The sequence below is a fragment of the Zalophus californianus genome, chromosome 9, assembly GCF_009762305.2.
Source record: "Zalophus californianus isolate mZalCal1 chromosome 9, mZalCal1.pri.v2, whole genome shotgun sequence".
Taxonomy (NCBI): Eukaryota; Metazoa; Chordata; class Mammalia; order Carnivora; family Otariidae; genus Zalophus; species Zalophus californianus.
The window spans coordinates 94,847,679-94,868,542 of NC_045603.1; the positions used below are offsets into that span (position 1 = coordinate 94,847,679).

Genomic DNA, 20,864 nt, shown 5'->3' on the forward strand with positions numbered 1-20,864 from the left:
AAAATGCAATATATTTTTAGGAGTTACTTGTAAGACTGATCTGAACTGGACATAGAAGTGTGGAAAACATGACAACTGCCTATGTCTGTGTTATCTTGTGTGGTTTCAACCAGACTGACCTAAATATACATTCATTTCTATGAGGTTATAACCCCAAAGATGAGAGTCTTATGTCTATTTTAGTTTATATACAATATCTATATCTACTCACTACAAATATTGAGCCATGGGAGTCCAATAAATAGCGAATGGTAGATTGTTGGTGGTTACCCAATTTTACTTCTTTAAATAGAACTTGTTCTTACTTGAAAAAAAAATGGTGGGGGTGGTAGTACCAAAAAACCTTAAGCCAAACTGTGAATATCTAAATCTATAGATTTTATTATGCGGTCTATATCTTCAATAGCCATTTATTATAGGCTGTCATTTACACCTACCTTTAACAGATATCTGTTATTTTGCATATTGTTTCTTTTCTTATTCCTCTAGTTGTCTGGACTTTTAGTTCCATGTACCTACGTCTTCCTTTAGTACATACTCAATTCTCATGAAAATTTTCACTATGAACTATCAATTGTAATTTTTTATGATGGTGACTTTTGCTAATTTATTTCCAGATTGTTACAAACTAGACGTTATTAAAAGTCTTGTTTACATATTTAAATTAAATAGGATTTTTTTTTTTAATTTTTACAAAACTGTTCAAAATATATCCAGTTATTTTCACATTTCCTCTGTGGTTTTTACCGAAGTAAGTTAGTCTCATACAACTGTAGGTAGCTGCCCCACTTAGGCTAGGTCTGGACTTTTCATCGACTCTAGGAGGATAGTAGAGAACAAATCTCTTCATTCACCTGCCAACATCTTTGTGGGCTTTTCTTTACTATTGGGATAAAGAAATCATCTCGAAAGCTTCATAATGTCCAATGTTGCAGACTCTGAGGAGCCTCCAGGTATTTTTTTAATTCAAAATCTTATACCATTTTAATGAAAATAATATTTTAATTACCTTTGTCTATCATCACTGCTAGTTATGATTATAACAGGGGCATAAAGATCTTGGTCTTATATTTTCTTTAATATTTTTCAGATATACTGAAAGGATGCTTTTAAATAAAATTAACAGAAATAATGATCTGTTTCCTCACTCAACCTAAAGTGTAATCAATCATTTAAATAGTTTTAGCTGAGTGGGCTGTTGGATGGAAATGTGGTTTGAATGTCTTTGATTTCACTACTACTATACTATTTTTCTAACAATTTTTGAAAATACTAGTGAATCTCTTAAATTCTAATCTCATTTGTTTTATAAGATTATAAATTAATTATGTATTTTCTATGTTAAAAGAAATCACAGAGCAGACAGAGACAATACCTATTGCGGACTTGGAACCATCTCTTGACCTTCCTCCTCCTCCTTCTCCTTCTCCTCCTCCAGAGGATGAACAGAGCCCAATTTTTGAGCCCATCAGGGTGAATGGTACAGTATATATACCAGATTTTATGCATTTATGTTCTCTCTTTGTTATCTTAAGGTACTTCTTCACCTGATTTTACTTTTCTCTAGCTGTTACTATTTGGGAATTTTACAACTTAGAGAAAATATAGAGATTAAAAAAATTTCAAAATGTATATAGAAGTAGAACAAAAGCATATTTTCTCACAAAGACATTTGAAAATTTCATACATCAAGGAAAATATTCAAAGATAAAAGAAGCCATTCGTCCAAATTTAGATATGTTTCCTGACATGAGACTGAGCGACTTAAACATGATCAAAATTCAAAATTTAAAACATGATCATCATTTAAATTTCAGCGAATCTGTAAAAAGACAATAAAGGTAAAACCCTACTATATGATTGCCTCCTTTTGATCATAACAAAACATTTAGTAGAGCAGGATTTCTCAAATTCAGCACCACTGACATTTTGGGCTAGATAACTGTTGTGGGGGATGCTCCAGTGACTGTAGGACATTTAGCAGCATCTCTGGCTTCTACTCACTAGACACCGGTAGCACTTAACCCTCAGTTATGACACCAAGAATGTCTCCAGACATTTACAAATGTCCCTTGGGGACAAAATTGCCTCTGGTTGATAACCACCATAACATTATTCAGAAAGTTAAAGAAATGATTTGGACATTAGTTATTAATATAACCATTCTCTTTGATGGTAGCATTTCACCTTATTTCAGAAGTGTAATTCTTCAGAAGTATAAATACTTTTTTTTACACTAGAGTCTAAACGTTTATTTCAGAAGGAAATAAACATATTAAGAAAAGACTATAAACAATGATGGTTGAAAGTTTGGTTTCTAGAAAGTGGCAATGTAACATATTACTGTGGTGAAACTGAAAAAATTATAGATGCTGTTTGGCCTAAAACCAAATACCAGCCAGTTAAAATATTCCATAAGATTTGCAGTAATTCTTTAGGAGAAGTATATACCACCAGTCAGCAAGTTCAAGTAAAGAATTCTATCTTGATAATAACGGAGATTTAAAATAATTAAGTACTTATATTGGTGAGGATAAGCTTATCTGAACTGAAATTTTATGCCTGGTATTTAGGTATATTTAATACCTGTATGTAAAATTTTCATCTGTGGTGGAAGTATCCAAGACCATGTTCAGGTTTGATGATTGACTGGGAGAACTCACACTGATACATGTACTTATAGCTAAGATTTATGACAATGGAAGAATACCAAGCACAGACAGCAAAGGGAAAAGGTACATAGAGTGAAGAATGGTGGAGACTAGGCTCGGCTTCCCAGGGTCTTTTCCCAGTACGGTCACATGAGTCACACGAATTCCTCCAGTAAGTTGTGACAATGTGTGTCAAATGTTGCCCTCCTAAGAAACTCCTTAGAGAATTGGTGTTCAGGGTCTTTATTGGGGCTGATTCCATAGGCAACCTCTGGCTGACATATAACAAATTCCAGACTTCCAGAAGAAAAGTGGATGTTCATCAAAAACTATACGCTGTGCACAGTTCAAGAATAGTGAACCATTCTTATCAATAACTGTGGTGGGAACCCTCCTGAAATCTAGGTTTCCAGATGCCAGCCAAGTACAACCTTACAAGCAGACCTTTCAAAGATGGTAGTGAGGTCTGCTATGCTAACTCATTTCTGCACATCCTTTTAAGTAGTTTTTTTTTTCTTCACATTCAGCCTAAAAGTTCATAGCAATTCACACACTGGATAATACCAGAAAATTTTGGATATTTTAAGAGCAATAACAAATGGAAAATAATGGTATTAATCTTTCAAACAACATGAGCTCACAATATCTCTGATTATCACTCATTCTGTTTCTTAGCTTCTTCTTTTTCTTTTTCTCTGTAAGGAATCATTGCTGTGATCCTGGGAATCTTCACCCTGCTGCTCTTGATGTTGTGTGGATTCTTTGGTTATCAGTGTAAGTCTGATTAATTAGGGGAAAAGGTTTCTCAGATTATCATATTTCTTTAAATCATTTTTGGGTAATAGTTTTTCATAAACATTTTGTTGCCGTTGGAAAAAGAACAGGCAAAAAACAACACGAAATTATCACAACTTTTTAGTATATGAATGAATTTAACCTTCTGAGCTCTCAATAACTGCAATATTTTTCCAGGGAAGCAATATTATTGCAATTACTGTAGAGATCTTGATACTAACAATTATTATTTGAAAATTACCACTTGCTAAGAAATAAGCTTATGATTTTACAACTGTATTTATTTAGAAATCAGAAAGTAACTTACTTTATAATTTGTTCAAATTGTCAATGTCTCCAGCAGCCTAAATTAGATCAATAGAATGTTTTTATTATTACTAAAATTATTCCCAACTGGTGATTTAAAAGTAAATGTTCCTCTTTGATGATAACACTAGTTTGATACTCAAAACTCTGTAATTTTGATCAGGGAATGAAATTCAACACTTTAAATCAACCACTCATGATGCCAAAAAATATTTATTCAAGATGATATTTGCCGTTTTTGTTTGTCTTAATTGATTTGGGCCATTTTTCTACTAATAGAAACATGCATTCAAACTTATAAGGAAATTATGTTGATATTTTGGATTTAGGCATAGACTTTAGAAATAATAGTGGATAAATGAAAGAGTATTTGGCCAAATAACTTTTTACAGTTTTTGAAAACATTTATGGAGAACTTTAGTAAGTAGAAAACTAAAAAATTATACTTTGTAATTGAATACACTGATATTTCATAATTAAGCATGTGGCTTATATGTATTGGGAATTCTTGTTCTTAGACTTTCAAACTGTTGAGGCATCAGCATCCAAGATGAAGATCTTTCACGAATGGATTGAGTCTTTACAAAACAAAACTGAAAAATTTCTAAAGATCCAAAAAGTTCTTGACCAAAATAAAGGTAATATGGGAGCTAGAACAAACTCTCTTTACAGAATGCTAGGTTGTTCTTATTGCAGCCCTAAAATGGTTGGTTGCATAATGTAACAGGAGTCCTCTGACACAGCAGCATAGCAATTTTGATGGCTTCTTGCTTCTTCTTCCCGTCATCCTCTGAAACTGAGTCACACATTTATGAGACACAGCCTCCTATTTTAATTAGCTCATTCACTCAGTTATTCATTCACATTTGTTCAATGCACACTAAATGCCAGCCACCAGGCTGGTGATCAGTATGAACCTTGCCCTTAGGAGGCTCAGGAGAAAGCATATAAACCAAAAATAAATCAAAGTGCACAGGTGTGAAGTAGAGGTCTGTGCAAGATATTCAGGGAGCATGGAAATGGGAGAACTTAAATATCTGAAAAATCATAGTGTTTTCGTAGTTTCTAAATGCCTCCTAAGGAGAGAAGTTTAAAATACTACAGTCATGATAAAGCTTCGTTTATGCTGATTAACTGTAATATAAAATAGTCTGTTTACGATAAATAAATATTTTACAAAAGCCTAGCATTACGTTAGTTTGTTTCCTGTGAAGTATCAAATCTATATTGAATAATTGAATCAACCATTTGAGAGTCCTTTAGTGATAGGTTGTGTTAAAACACAGGTTTCTTTCTTTCTTTTTCTTTTTTTTTTTATTGAGATACGCTTAACATATAACATTGTGTAAGTTTGAGGTGTATGACATGTTGGTTTAATGCTTCTCCATATTGCAATATGATTACTACAGTAGTGTATCATGTCACATAATTATCATTTCAATTTTGTATTGAGAACAATTAAGATCTAGTCTCTTAGCAACTTTCAATTTATAATTCAACATTGCTGACTATGACCACTATGTTATGCATTTTAAAAGGTTGGTTTCTTTTTTTTTTAGATTTTTTTTTAAGATTTTATTTATTTATTTGTCAGAGAGAGAGAGAGAGCATGAGCAGGGGGAGAAGCAGGCAGAGGGAGAAGCAGGTTCCCTGCCGATCAAGGAGCCTGATGTGGGTCTCGATCCCAGGACCCTGGGATGATGACCTGAGCCAAAGGCAGACACTTAACTGACCGAGCCACCTAGGCATCCCTTAAGAGGCTGGTTTCTAAGCAATTGATCATTTCAGCTAGAGATGAAACTAATTAAGAAGAGAAGGGCACTGAACCAAAATTACCTGTATATTTGCCACTTGAGAATTTCATTATTACGACTCTTAAAATAGTAAAAAAATATCTGATATAATGTTTATTCTCATCTATTAAGTCTTATTGTCTAATGTAGAAAACCTAGAGTGGCTCCGAAGCCAGAAGGATTATCTCATTGAGGCTTTACAAGAACTAAAGGAGAAACAAGGTAATTTGGAAGAAACTGAGACAATTCCGAGTTGATAATAATTCTTTTTTTAAAATAATAATTCTTAATAACAGTCTTATTCATCTTAAAAGGGAAAGGTGTGAAACAACAAGGCCTTCTGTGTGGGTTCTGAGCTATAAATATCTTCTTTCTTAGGAGTCAAGTGTGGACTTCCCCTGAATCACTGGGTTCAGTACAAAGACCACTGCTACCATCAAACCATGGAAATGGTTTCTTGGTTAAACTGTTCTGATCTTTGTGTCTCTTTGAACGCTACATTTTTAAAGACAGAAGGGAGTAGATTGAAGGTGAGATTGTATTTTATTCTTTGATTCTGGGATATGAATATTTAATAGGTACCAGTCAAAGGAAGTGTTCACCTGCGCCTCTAAAAACAGAGAAAGGAATATTCTCTAGCTTCGGTTTTCACTCATCTTTTCCTGGTGTGCTCCACTTCACGCACCTTTCTTTTCCCAACACACCATGCATACTTTCCCTGTAGAAACATTCCATTTGCTGTTCCCTCTGCATGCAATGTTCTTCTCTCCTATAACCATGACTAACTACTTCACCTCCTTGAAGTATGCATTCATTCAATTATCACTTTCTCTCTTTTTTAAAAGATTTTATTTATTTATTTGACAGAGACACAGCAAGAGAGGGAACACAAGCAGGGGGAGTGGGAGAGGGAGAAGGAGGCTTTCCGCTGAGCAGGGAGCCCGATGCGGAGCTCGATCCCAGGACCCTGGGATCATGACCTGAGCTGAAGGCAGACGCTTCGACTGAGCCACCCAGGTGCCCCAAGTTATCGCCTTCCCAATGAGGCCTGCCCTGACAACCCCATTTAAAATTGCAACTTGTGCATCAGTGCCCACCTTCCACCCCCCGCAGACGCCCTCCTCTGTACTCCTAGTCCTTCTGACTCTGCTCTATTTTTTTTTCTTTTCCTTTCTTTGCCTTGCCTTTTATTTCTTATATTAATTGCAGTATAGTTAACATACAGCGTTACAGTAGTTTCAGGTGTACAACATAGTGATTCAACAATTCTATATATTATTCAGTGCTCATCATAAGTGCATTTTTTTCAAATTAACTTATTCTACTTAATTCAGTGACCGAAATAAATCATTATTTTGTGATAAGTGTACTCTTTAATCCCTATCACCTAATTAACCCATCCCTCCCCTCCTCTGTGGTAACCAACAGTTTGTTCTCCATAGTTAAGAGTAGGTTTTTGGTTTGTCTTTCTCTCTCTCTCTTTTTTTTATTAATTTGTTTTGTTTCTTAAATTCCACATATGTGTGAAATTATATGGTATTTGTCTTTCTCTGACTAGCTTATTTTACTTAGCATTATACCCTGTAGATCATTCATGTTGCAAATGACAAGATTTTATTCTTTTTTATGGCTGAGTAACATTCCATTGTGTGTGTGTATACACACACACACACACACACACACACACACACACATATACACCACATCTTTATCCATTTACTTACTGATGGACACTTGGGCTGCTCTCAACTTTGGCTATTGTAAATAATGCTGCAGTAAAAATAGGGATACACATATCTTTTCAAATTAGTGTTTTAGTATTCTTTGGGTAAATACCCAGTAGTACAGTTACTGGATCATTGGGTAGTTCTATTTTTAACTTTTTGAGGAATCTCCATACTGTTTTCCACAGTGGCTGCACCAGTTGCATTCCCACCAACAGTGCAAGAGGGTTCGTTTTCTGCACATACTCACCAAGTGTTGTTTCTTGCGTTGTTGATTTTAACCATTCTGACAGGTGTGAGATGATATCTCATTGTGATTCCTTGCTCTAATTTCCTTTATAGAATTTGTCACCTTCTTACATATCATTTGTATATATGATGTTTACTTCTATCTGGACCCAATCCCCCCAAATTGGGAATTTTCTCATTTTTGTTCAATGATATATTTTTCAAAAGAATAGACAGCGTTGGATAAGTGATAAAATGAGTTAAGAAAAATAATTGATTTTTAGTGTTCAGTGTCCTCTTGAATATGTAATTTTCTATTAGCTATCTTTTCTTTTTCTTTGTATTTAATTCCTGGTTTGAGAAAAGCACAGACACTATAGAACTAAATACTTTTTTGATGTTTCCTTTATCAGTGGACATATAGAGACTGCAGTATTTTTATTTTTATGATTCTTTACTTCCTGCCTGACACAAATTCAATATTTTTCATCTCTAATGTGCTTTTAGTATTAATATTTTTGTATCTGTTGGTTCCTGCAGAATATCATGAAATTAATTACAGTAAATCATACTTGGCTTGGCCTGTCTTACAAGAAGGAGGACAATGAATGGAAGTGGGAGGATGGCTCCTCTCCTTCTCCTGGGCTGTAAGTCTCTAATATATAACCAATTCTTTATTCCTTTCTCAATGTCTTTTGCTTAAAGAGCCTGAGAAATAGAGAAGATTACCTGGGACAGAATTTGGACATTTTTATTTCTTGCTTTTGTTACTTCATATTATAATTTTATATATCAGCAATTTTATAAATCATAAAGTCATTTAGATATTTCATAATTAGTGTAAATATATCTCTATTATTAGATGATCTGATTAATTACAATTTTAGATGAGAAATGTAATGTGGAGAAGAATATTATTATATATAAACTTTGGGACATCTCTGTTGTTCTTAGGAGAAGTATAAAATCGTCACTCTTAGGCCACAGAATTTGGGTCCTTTTTATGGTTTTAAGCACATTGGTCAATTGTGATCCAGAAACATTGCATTGGACAACTATAGCGAATATATATACACATATATACACACATAATTTATGTGTGTATATATGTTTCATCACTGTGTGACAAACTTGGAATTTCAAAGTTTTAATAATTTTAATAGCTGATTATTTTTATTTTGTTCTTTTAGGTAATAGTCTTCTTACATTTAGTGAGACAATTTTTCCTATAAACTATAATAATACTTTTGACCATTTTATCCTATTTCCCTTTTTATTTTTTCTATGGCTTCTTATACATTAGGTTTCTAACTTTTCTTTCAGACCTTCTTACCAGTTTTTTCCTTTAGTGGTTTGCCCTTTAAGTTTATTTGCTTTTATTATGTGAACAAAGAGTTAACATTTAAGTATACTGAGATTGTCTTTATTCATTTGAAATTTGTTTTGCCATATGATGGAGAAAGTTGAAGTATGTACATCTGTATTCACATGCAGTTATAATTATATCTGTCCCTAATATGTATATTTTAATTAGGTAATCAATTGTTAGAGTACTGTTTAATGATTATTTCTTATCACTGAATTTAATGTCGTATTTATCACATACTAAAATTTTAATATTTAAATAATTTAACTCATTTAGTATGTCACTTAAATATTTTATAGCTTGTGTAAATATTTTAATGTGTATACAACCTTGAACATTTTTCTGGACTTGCCTATACTATCGTGTCAAATTATGAGTCTGCTTATTTTCAAGGTTGACAATTTTATTTATTATTCTTTCTGGTTTTAAAAGTGAATTTTATTCTTCTTCCTTTGCCAAATGAAATATCATATTGGCTTTGAAATAACATTCTTTCATCTTAAATTATTCTTTGGCATATTTTCATTATAAGTGTCCAAATAAGTTGGCCTTATAAGAAATAACATTTTCCATTAACACATCATTTCCATTAATAATTATAAAAGATAAAATGATTTAATATTTCCATCTCAAAATTGGTTTAAATATGCAGGGTTTTTATGAAGACTTTGATATTATTATATCAGGTTTCTTTTTTTTTAAGATTTTATTTATTTTGAAAGACAGAGAGAGAGAGTGAGAGAACGAGAGAGAGAGCATGAATGGGGGTGCAGAGGGAGAGGGAGAAGCAGACTCCTAGCAGGGAGCCTGACATGGGGTTTGATCCTGGGACTCTGGGATCATGACCCCAGCCAAAGGCAGACGCTCAACCCACTGAGTCACCCAGGTGCCCCTATATCAGATTTCTTATGTGATCATGATCTCTTTATATAGGTTAATCACATTCCCACAATCACAGTAAATTTCATCAATGTTGTAGAGAAAGAGGAATGTCATAAACATTATGACAATAAAAACATTTCTTAATAATTTTAGTAATCAGACTCAGGAGGACATTGGATGACATGGTTGATCATTTTATTTATTAGAATTTTGTGACTTGACTGTTTTCCTGTACTTCACACCCTGTACAATGTTTGGTACACAGAATACTCAGTAGGTATGTTGAATTAATGAATGGAAGAATGTATAAAATATTTTGGCAATTTATTTTTCCTACACAGTTCAGAATTCTTTTTTTTCTAATTTCTTTGGCATTTTGAAAAGACATGTATTATGCATTTAATAATTTAGTCAATAAGCTTTACCTTTTTCAGGCAATACTAGACAACCAATTTTTGCTGTAGAGTTGATGAAAGGTAGTTTTACTGACAATGACCTAAAATGCTCTAGCTTTTTCATCAAGGACTGAATTCAACCAGAGTATTTGAAAGCATCTGCTGTATGGCATTTATGTTATGGTGATTTTGTGAATTGCAGAATACATCAGAGCAGAGGGAAGTGTCCTGACATATTACACACAGACACAGACATACACACGTGTATGTACATAGATACATTCTAAATTTCATTACTAATATTGGGTACCTAATATAATGTTTTTATAAGCAAACTATCCCCACTTCAACTGCAGCTGTAAATGCATAGTTGAATGGTTTCCATTATGCCAATCTATACTTAAAACATAACTTTATATCCCAGGTCATATGTCCTTTCATGCTATTGTCATAATTTTCCAGCCAGATCATTCTCTTTTTCTCTATATTGGTATATATTTTCCCACGTGTAAATAATTATCACACTTTCTGAAACTTATTTTTGTGTAAATATTCATCTCTTCTATAAATGCGTGAGTTCTTTATTCAAAAGAAGGAGAGTGTCTTTCCTGCCTTGAGTTCTTGACAACACTAAGCATAATGAATTTCACATAATAGTTCTTAAATAATACTATTTAGTTTGAACAGAGTGAGTATGGCCAATGACTTGTGTTTTCTAATTTCTCAGGAGTTTGCCAGAGCCAGGTCTGGATTTCCAGGGGAAATGTGTGTATGTAAATTCACACACCGTTGGTACTGATAACTGCACTAGGTCCTCTTCATGCTTGTGTGAGAAGACTGTCCACTAAAAACCAGAAGAAGAAAGTTAAGAGAAAAGCTATGAAGCTCTCATCTCAATAATATTCCAGGTTCAAGATCTGCCTGTCTTTATTCTATTGTTTTTTCAGATTATTTGTAACTTTTTTTTTCATGGCAGAAAATGATACATGACTTTATGATAGAAGAAGGCAAGGTCTAAAGTTGCAACAGAAATATCAGAGTAACACAGAAAGGTTAGAAATTCAGAACCTGTTTGATTTTGTGAGAATTATATAAATGAACTAATAAACATATCATTTATTATGACTACTTAATCTTTTTGGACCTCTTTTATATGTTTTAAAGTCTATTTATTCATTTATAGTTATGACCCTATGGAAATAAACCCTTAGAACAAATACAGTGGGAAATAAAAGTAATAAATGATTTAACACATAACATACAAAGGATGTAAAAAATACAGAGGAGTATCAACAGTAACAAAATCATAAAATTAAAAAAAAACAACAAATTTCTGAAGTCATCTATTTCCAAAGTTGCTTGCAGAAGTCTTCCTAGCAGATTTTAAATATATCAATTCCACTTATATCTTCAATTCCTTGCTTCTCCTTTTAGTGGAAAAGGCTACTTTTGAATAGACACTGGATCAACTCCCTACTACCTCCCCACACTAATTCAAGTTTTATGCTATTAATTTTCCCATCACATACATGCAACCACTTCCACTCAAAATACATTTCTTCCAAGATGTAAACATACTCATGTATCTGTACCCATCTGGTTCTACTCATGTCCCCTTCAATTCACCCCTTATATAGGCTTCTTTTCAAAGTAAATGCACTTGAGGGAAGAATCTGCATGAATTATGTACTTCCTCACTTTCCAATAATTAGTCAGAACACTGTTATTTGAATTTTCTTTTTCTCCTCTTTATTGAGAACTGCTTTTGTTTAAAACACTAATGGTCTATTTGTTAGTCATTCATTTCTTCATTCACTTTGAATTTTTTATATGTCTGTTTCTGTTTTAGACAGTATGTTAAATTCATAAATCCAATTTATTTCAATGCTTATATTATTTGCTCTATCTACAGAATTTTACTGGATTATTTATTTCATTCTTCTTGACACTTTGTCGTCATCATCATCATCATCTTTGGATATATTATTTTACTTTGAACAGTTCTTGGTTTTCTTCCTTCCACTCTGGCCCTATAGTTTTAGTCTCCTTTATGGATCTTTTTTTAAATTGCTCCCTAATGTTTTTCAACTTGAAGTTTTCATTAAGGAACATTCATTTCATTTAGGATGATGTTCGATTTATTGACACAGGTGTGGTAAAGAAACCTCTGCTGTAAGAAATTGCAGGCCTGGGTTCAAATATCTTCTATTACACTCCTTATATATTTGCCATCTGACAAGCTATTCATCTATGAGTCTCAGTTTCCTAATTCATAAGATTGTGATGATAATAGCTGTAGCTACTAGCTGTTTGAGGATTAAATAACATCACATGTTTGAAGCATTTAAAAGAATGACGAGATCAGAGCAAGTGTTCTAGTCGAGTTACCTATTGTTTTAGATGAGAAGAAAAATATTACACTCCTTGTAAACTGTGGAACATTATATGACTTAAAGTATTCTTAACAGAAATAATAATGATACAATGCAGAAATTTGGGTGATTGAAATGCACACAATTCACGCATCTAACCTTTTTAAATTTAATTAATTAATTAATTAATTTTTTTACTTTAAATTTTTTATTGTTATGTTGATCACCATACATTACATCATTAGTTTTGGATGTAGTGTTCCATGATTCATTGTTTGTGCATAACACCCAGGGCTCCACGCAGAACGTGCCCTCTTTAATACCCATCATCAGGCTAACCCATCCCCCCACCCCTCTCCCCTCTAGAACCGTAAGTTTGTTTTTCAGAGTCCATCACCTCTCATGATTCATCTCCCCCTCTGATTTACTCCCCTTCATTCTTCCCCTCCTGCTATCTTCTTTTATTTTTTCTTAACATATATTGCATTATTTGTTTCAGAGGTACATATATGTGTTTCAACAGTCTTGCACAATTCAGAGTGCTCACCATAGCACATACCCTCCATAATGTCTATCACCCAGCCACCCGTCCCTCCCACGCCCCACCACTCCAGCAACCCTCAGTTTGTTTCCTGAGATTAAGAATTCCTCCTATCAGTGAGGTCATATGATACATGTCTTTCTCTGATTGACTTATTTCACTCAGCATAACACCCTCCAGTTCCATCCACATCGTTACAAATGGAAAGATCTCATTCCTTTTGATGGCTGCATAATATTCCATTGTGTATGTATACCAAATCTTTTTTATCCATTCATCTGTTGATGGACAACTTGGCTCTTTCCACAGTTTGACTATTGTGGACATTGCTGCTATAAGCATTGGGGAGCACATACCCCTTCGGATCCCTACATTTGTATCTTTGTGGTAAATGCCCAGTAGTACAATTGCTGGATCGTATGGTAGCTCTATTTTCAACTTTTTGAGGAACCTCCATACTGTTTTCCAGAGTGGTTGCACAAGCTTGCATTCCCACCAACAGTGTAGGAAGGTTCCCCTTTCTCCGCATCCCCGCCAACATCTGTCATTTCCTGACTTGTTAATTTTAGCCATTCTGACTGGTGTGAGGTGGTATCTCATTGAGGTTTTGATTTGGAGTTCCCTGATGCTGAACGATGTGGAGCACATTTTCATGTGTCTGTTGGGCATTTGGATGTCTTCTTTGGAAAAATGTCTGTTCATGTCTTCTGCCCATTTCTTGATTGGATTGGGTGTTGAGATTGATAAGTTCTTTATAGATATTGGATATAGCCCTTTATCTGATATGTCATTTGCAAATATTTTCTCCCGTTCTGTCGGTTGTCTTTTGGTTTTGTGGACTGTTTCTTTTGCTGTGCAAAAGCTTTTTATCTTGATGAAATCCAAATAGTTCATTTTTGCCCTGGCTTCCCGTGCCTTTGGCGATGTTTCTAGGAAGAAGTTGCTGCGGCTGAGGTCGAAGAGGTTGCTGCCTTTGTTCTCCTTTAGGATTTTGATGGACTCCTGTCTCACGTTTAGGTCTTTTAACCATTTGAGTCTATTTTTGTGTGCAGTGTAAGGAAATGGTCCAGTTTCATTCTTCTGCATGTGGCTGTCCAATTTTCCCAACACCATTTGTTGAAGAGACTGTCTTTTTTCCATTGGACATTCTTTCCTGCTTGGTCAAAGATGAGTTGACCATAGAGTTGAGGGTCCATTTCTGAGCTGTCTATTCTGTTCTACTGATCTATGTGTCTGTTTTTGTGCCAGTACCATACTGTCTTGATGATGACAGCTTTGTAATAGAGCTGGAAGTCCGGAATTGGGATGCTGCCAGCTTTGCTTTTCTTTTTCAACATTCCTCTGGCTATTCGGGGTCTTTTCTGGTTCCATACACACTTTAGGATTATTTGTCCCATTTCTTTGAAAAAAGTGGATGGTATTTTGATGGGGATTGCATTGAATGTGTAGATTGCTCTAGGTAGCATTGACATCTTCACAATGTTTGTTCTTCCAATCCATGAGCATGGAACATTTCCCCATTTCTTTGTGTCTTCCTCAATTTCTTTCATGAGTATTTTATACTTTTCTGAGTACAGATCCTTTGCCTCTTTGGTTAGATTTATTCCTAGGTATCTTATTGTTTTGGGTGCAATTGTAAATGGAATTGACTCCTTAATTTGTCTCTCTTCTGTCTTGTTGTTGGTGTATAGGACTACCACTAATTTCTGTGCATTGATTTTATATCCTGTCACTTTACTGAATTCCTGTAAGAGTTCTAGCAGTTTTGAGGTGGAGTCTTTTGGGTTTTCCACATACAGTATCATGTCATCTGCAAACAGTGAGAGTTTGACTTCCTCCTTGCCGATTTAGATGCCTTTGATTTCTTTTTGTTGTCTGATTGCTGTGGCTAGGACTTCTAACACTATGTTGAATAGCAGTGGTGAGAGTGGACATCCCTGCCGCGTTCCTGACCTTAGGGGGAAAGCTCTCAGCTTTTCCCCATTGAGAATGATATTTACTGTAGGTTTTTCATAGATGGCTTTTATGATATTGAGGTATGTACCCTCTATCCCTATACACTGAAGAGTTTTGATGAAGAAAGGATGCTGTACTTTGTCAAATGCTTTTTCTGCATCTATTGAGAGGAGCATATGATTCTTGTTCTTTCTTTTGTTAATGTATTGTATCACGTTGATTGATTTGTGGATGTTGAACCAATCTTGCAGCCCAGGCATAAATCCCACTTGGTCATGGTGAATAACCCTTTGAATGTACTGTTGGATCCTATTGGCTAGTATTTTGGTGAGAATTTTTGCATCCATGTTCATCAAGGATATTGGTCTGTAATTCTTTTTGATGGGGTCTTTGTCTGGTTTGGGGATCAAGGTAATGGTGGCCTCATAAAACGAGTTTGGAAGTTTTCCTTCCATTTCTATTTTTTGGAACAGTTTCAGAAGAATAGGTATTAATTCTTCTTTAAATGTTTGGTAGAATTCCCCTGGGAAGCCATCTAGCCCTGGGCTTTTGTTTGTTGGGAGATTTTTGATGACTGCTTCAATTTCCTTAGTGGTTATACGTCTGTTCAGGTTTTCTATTTCTTCCTGGTTCAATTTTGGTAGTTGATACATCTCTAGGAATGCATCCATTTCTTCCAGGTTATCTAATTTGATGGCACATAGTTGCTCCTAATATGTTCTTTTTTTTTTCATTTTTTATAGTATGTTAATCACCACACATTACATCATTAGTTTTTGATGTAGTGTTCCATGATTCATTGCTTGTGCATAACACCCAGTGCTCCACGCAGAATGTGCCCTCCTTAATACCCATCACCAGGCTATCCCATCCCCCCACCCCCCTTCCCTCTAGAACCCTCAGTTTGTTTTTCAGAGTCCATCTTTTCTCATGGTTCGTCTCCCCCTCCGACTTACTCCCCTTCATTCTTCCCCTCCTGCTATCTTCTTCCTTTTTTTTTCTTAACATATATTGCAGTATTTGTTTCAGAAGTACAGATCTGTGATTCAACAGTCTTGCACAATTCACAGTGCTTACCATAGCACTTACCCTCCCCAATGTCTATGACCCAGCCACCCCATCCGTCCCACCCCCCACCAGTCCAGCAACCCTGTTTCTTTCCTGAGATTAAGAATTCCACTCATAATATGTTCTTATAATTGTTTGTATTTCTTTGGTGTTGGTTGTGATCTCTCCTCTTTCATTCATGATTTTGTTGATGTGGGTCATTTCTCTTTCTTTTTGATAAGTCTCGCCAGGGGTTTATCAATCTTGTTAATTTTTTCAAAGAACCAGCTCCTAGTTTCGTTGATCTGTTCTACTGTTCTTTTGGTTTCTATTTCATTGATTTCTGCTCTGATCTTTATTATTTCTCTTCTCCTGTTGGGTTTAGGCTTTATTTGCCTTTTTTTCTCCAGGTCCTTTAGGTGTAGTGTTAGTTTGTGTATTTGAGACCTTTCTTGTTTCTTGAGAAAGGCTTGTATTGCTATATACTTTCCTCTTAGGACTGCCTTGCTGTATCCCAAAGATTTTGAACAGTTTTGTCTTCATTTTCATTGGTTTCCATGAATTTTTTTAATTCTTGTTTAATTTCCTGGTTGACCCATTCATTCTTTAGTAAAATGCTCTTTAGCCTCCATGTATTTGAGTTCTTTCTGACTTTCCTCTTGTGATTGAGTTCTAGTTTCAAAGCACTGTGGTGTGAAAATATGCAGGGAATAATCCCAGTTGAGACCTGATTTGTGACCTAGGTACCAGTTGAGACCTGATTTGTGACCGAGGATGTGACCTATTCTGGAGAATGTTCCATGGGCACTAGAGAAGAATCTGTATTCCGTTGCTTTGGGATGGAATGTTCTGAATATGTCTATGAAGTCCATTTGGTCCAGTTTGTCATTTCAAGTCTTTATTTCCTTGTTGATCTTTTGCTTAGATGATCTGTCCATTTCAGTGAGGGGGGTGTTAAAGTCCCCCACTATTATTGTATTGTTGTCAATGTGTTTCTTTGCTTTGGTTATTAATTGCCTTATATAATTGGCTGCTCCCATGTTAGGGGCATAGATATTTGCAATTGTCAGATCTTCTTGGTGTATAGACACTTTAAGTAGGATATAGTATCCTTCCTCATTCTTATTACAGTCTTTGTTTTAAAATCTAATTTGTCTGATATAAGGATTGCCACCCCAGCTTTCTTTTGGTGTCCATTTGTATGGTAAATGGTTTTCCACCCCCTCACTTTCAATCTGGGCGTGTCTTTGGGTCTAAAATGAGTGTCTTCCAGACAGCATATTGAAGGGTCTTGTTTTTTAATCCAACCAGATAGACAGTGTCTTTTGATTGGGGCATTTAGCCCATTTACATTCAGGGTAACTATTGAAAGATATGAATTTAGTGCCATTGTATTGCCTGTAAGATGACTGTTATTGTATATTGTCTATGTTCCCTTCTGGTCTATGCTGCTTTTAGGCTCTCTCTTTGCATAGAGGACCCTTTTCAATATTTCTTGTAGAGCTCGTTTCATGTTTGCTAATTCCTTTAGTTTTGTTTTGTCCTGGAAGCTTTTTATCTCTCCTTCAATTTTCAGTGACAGCCTAGCTGGATATAGTATTCTTGGCTGCATATTTTTCTCGTTTAGTGCTCTGAAGATATCATGCCAGTCCTTTCTGGCCTGCCAGGTCTCTGTGGATAGGTCTGTTGCCAATCTAATGTTTCTGCCATTGTAGGTTACATATCTTTTCACCCGAGATGCTTTCAGGATTTTCTCTTTGTCTCTGAGACTCGTAAGTTTTACTATTAGATGTTGGGGTGTTGACCTATTTTTATTGATTTTGAGAAGGGTTCTCTGTGCCTCCTGGATTTTGATGCCTGTTTCCTTCAAAATTAGGGAAGTTCTCTGCTATAATTGGCTCCAATATACCTTCTGCCCCTCTCTCTCTTTCTTTTTTTTCTGGGATCCCAATTATTCTAATGTTGTTTCATCTTATCGTATCGCTTATCTCTCGAATTCTGCCCTCCTGATCCAGTAGTTGTTTTTCTCTTTTTCTCAGCTTCTTTATTTTCCATCATTTGGTCTTCTATATAGCTAATTCTCTCTTCTGCCTCATTTATCCTAGCAGTTAGTGCCCCCATTTTTTATTGCACCTCATTAATAGCCTTTTTGATTTCGACTTGGTTAGATTTTAGTTCTTTTATTTCTCCAGGAAGGGTTTCTGTAATAACCTCCATGCTTTTTGCAAGCCCAACTAGTATCTTTAAAATCATGATTCTGAACTCTAGGTCCGACATCTTACTAATGTCCGTATTGAGTAGGTCCCTGGCAGACAGTACTACCTCTTGTTCTTTTTGTTGAGGTGATTTTTTTCGTCTTGTCATTTTGTCCAGAGGAGAATAGATGAAGAGAGAACGAAATGCTAACAGGTTAACAACGTCCCCAGAAAATATACTCTAAACAAATCAGAAAAGACCTGAAATCAGGGGAGATGAAAGGGAAAGAAAGAAAAAAGAAAGAGAAAAAAAGAAAAAGAAAAAGAGAAAAACAAACAAAAACAGAACAAAACAAATAAACAGAATATGATGAAATATGATCAGGTTGGTGCATAGATCATTGCCACACACTAGATTTTGGGTGTATTTTCGTCTGTTAGAAGAAAATGCCTCCCAAAATTTTAAAGAAAGAAAAACTTATATATGTCCAAAAATAAGGGTTGATACGATGAAGGGATGGACTATGACTGTAAAGATGAAAATTATAAAGGATTTTATAAAAGGAATTGATAAGATAAGAAGTTGTCTGAAAAAAGAAAGAAGAGGATTTCTTTTTTTAAAAAAAGGGAGAGAATGTGATCCTGGGGGAGACTAGAACAAAGCCATACACTAGAGATTTAGGGTATATTTTGATCTGTTACAAGAAACTGTATCTCAAAATTTTAAAGAGAGAACAACTTATATATATATGCCAAAAATAAGGGTAACTACTATGAAGGGATAGAATATGACTCTAAAAATGAAAATAAAAAAGTTTTTTTAAAAGGGGATTGACAAGATGTTGGTTGAAAAATGGAAAAAGAAAAATTCAAAAAAAAAAACCAGTTAAAAAAATTTAACTTTGAAAGACTAAAGAATCATGGTAAAAAAGCTATGGATTCTATGTGCAGTATTCCCCTAGTGCTGGAGTTCTGCCATTCTCATTGATCGATAAACTTGATCTTGGCTGGCTGTTCTTGCTAATTTTTCTGGGGGAGGGGCCTGTTGCCGTGGTTCCCAAATGTCTTTGCTGGAGGTGGAATTGCCCCACCCTTGCTTGTCCGGGCTAAGTAATCTGTGCGGGTTTGCTTTCGGGAGCTTTTGTTCCCTGCAAGGTTTCCGTACAGCTTTGGAGGATGGGAGTGAAAATGGCGGCCTCCCAATCTCCGCCCTGGAGGAACCGAGAATTTGGGGCCCCACTCCTCAGTGCATTCCCAGAGAAAAGCAGTCAGTCACTCCTGTCTCCCCGGTCTCTGGCCACACTCCGTGCTCGCCCAGCCTGTGACCGAGCATTTCTATCTCTGGCACCTGACCCCATGTGGAGTCTCCAAACCCAGCAGATCCCTTGTTGTGCTTCTGCACCACTCCTCCTGGGGGAGGAAGGGGAGTCTCCCCAGATTTGCCGCTTGTTGGGTCCCTGCTGGAGGAGCAGTGGCCCGACTGTGCCACAGATCATGGTTTATGGCAACCCCGAGCTGAGAGCCCGCACCTTGGCTCTGTCTCTGCAGCCGGCTTCCCTGCTCCGTTACCTGGGAGCTCTGCTACACTCAGGCAACCCTGGTCTTTCTGTGACCTCAGGGTCCTGAGACCACACTGTCCCAGAGAGCGTTCCACCCCCCTCTTAGCCACTGGAGCGACATCCCTCAGCAGAGCCGACTTCTAAAAGTTCCGATTTTGTGCTTCGCGGCTCTATCACTTGCCAGAAGCGGCTGATGGAGGCCCCCTCCCCAGCCGTCTATCCTCCTGAATATTGCCTTGGATTTACTTCTCTGCACATACTACCTTCTTGAAAGTGGTCGCTTTTCTGTTCAGAGAGTTGTTGCTATTCTTTTCTTCGATCTCCTGTTGAGTTTGTAGGTGTTCAGAATGGTTTGATCCCTATCCAGCTGAATTCCTGGGACCAGATGAAATCTGCCATCTTGCTCTGCCCCTATTTACTTTACTCTTAACTATTAATGCACTGCATCAAAATGATTGAAATATTTCTTATCACTCAGTAAGTCCTCTGATTATTGCTTATGTATAGCCATAGCATAATGTGAGGTATCATGAAAACATGCATTAGAAAGTGTTATTTTACATCCTCCTGTAGTCTCTTGCTGATTCAGTGAACCCATCTTAATTATGTTGTTAGAGAACTCTTACTGTACTTCTTTTATCATGTTACCCAAAAGTTAAGGAAACAATAAGGGTTTTATGTAGACAAATCCACACACTTGACTTTCATGCCTTAAATATCAATTTAATATAAACTAGTTAGGAGTTTGGTTTAGAGTCCATCTGGATGAAAGTGAAATAAATAAAAAAATATAATAATAATAAGTGAAAATTTGATAAAGTTAAGACCTTTTACTGTCATATTTTAAAATGAAACAGATTTATAAAAATATGAATATTATTTTTCTTATTCAAGTGGCATTTCAAATCATTTAAGAAAGGACAGTTTATTTCATAATAATTGTATAATTAGGAAAAATATAGATTTACATTAATCCCTATGTACTATATGCCAAAATATCCTTGAAAGATGAACATAGAATAAGAAATATAAACTGAAAGAAACAGTGAAAGTG

General features: G+C 35.5%; 1 protein-coding gene across 2 annotated transcripts; it reads left to right on the forward strand.

Annotated features, from left to right (window-relative positions):
- Window positions 1–524: 524 nt before the first annotated feature.
- Window positions 525–11,268, forward strand: LOC113922594 (NKG2-D type II integral membrane protein-like). 2 transcript variants are annotated; one of them, XM_027594664.2, is made up of 8 exons: window positions 525–953; window positions 1,349–1,480; window positions 3,354–3,425; window positions 4,271–4,390; window positions 5,678–5,767; window positions 5,924–6,075; window positions 8,038–8,144; window positions 10,868–11,268. In XM_027594664.2, exons 1-8 carry the CDS (start codon window positions 920–922, stop codon window positions 10,986–10,988), a joined length of 828 nt encoding a protein of 275 aa, XP_027450465.1. In that variant the 5' UTR covers window positions 525–919; the 3' UTR covers window positions 10,989–11,268. The 2 variants fall into 2 exon arrangements, with proteins under 2 accessions (XP_027450465.1, XP_027450466.1); XM_027594665.2 differs by having other exon boundaries at window positions 527–953; window positions 5,696–5,767.
- The last annotated feature ends 9,596 nt before the right edge of the window (window positions 11,269–20,864 follow it).

Bases quoted from the DNA above. Each gene is read 5' to 3' on its own strand.
- LOC113922594 (XM_027594664.2), top strand. From the start codon at position 920: ATGTCCAATGTTGCAGACTCTGAGGAGCCTCCAG. The intron at 4,391-5,677 runs GTAATATGGGAG...TCATCTATTAAG, and splicing joins AGTTCTTGACCAAAATAAAG to TCTTATTGTCTAATGTAGAA. The intron at 6,076-8,037 runs GTGAGATTGTAT...TGGTTCCTGCAG, and splicing joins CAGAAGGGAGTAGATTGAAG to AATATCATGAAATTAATTAC.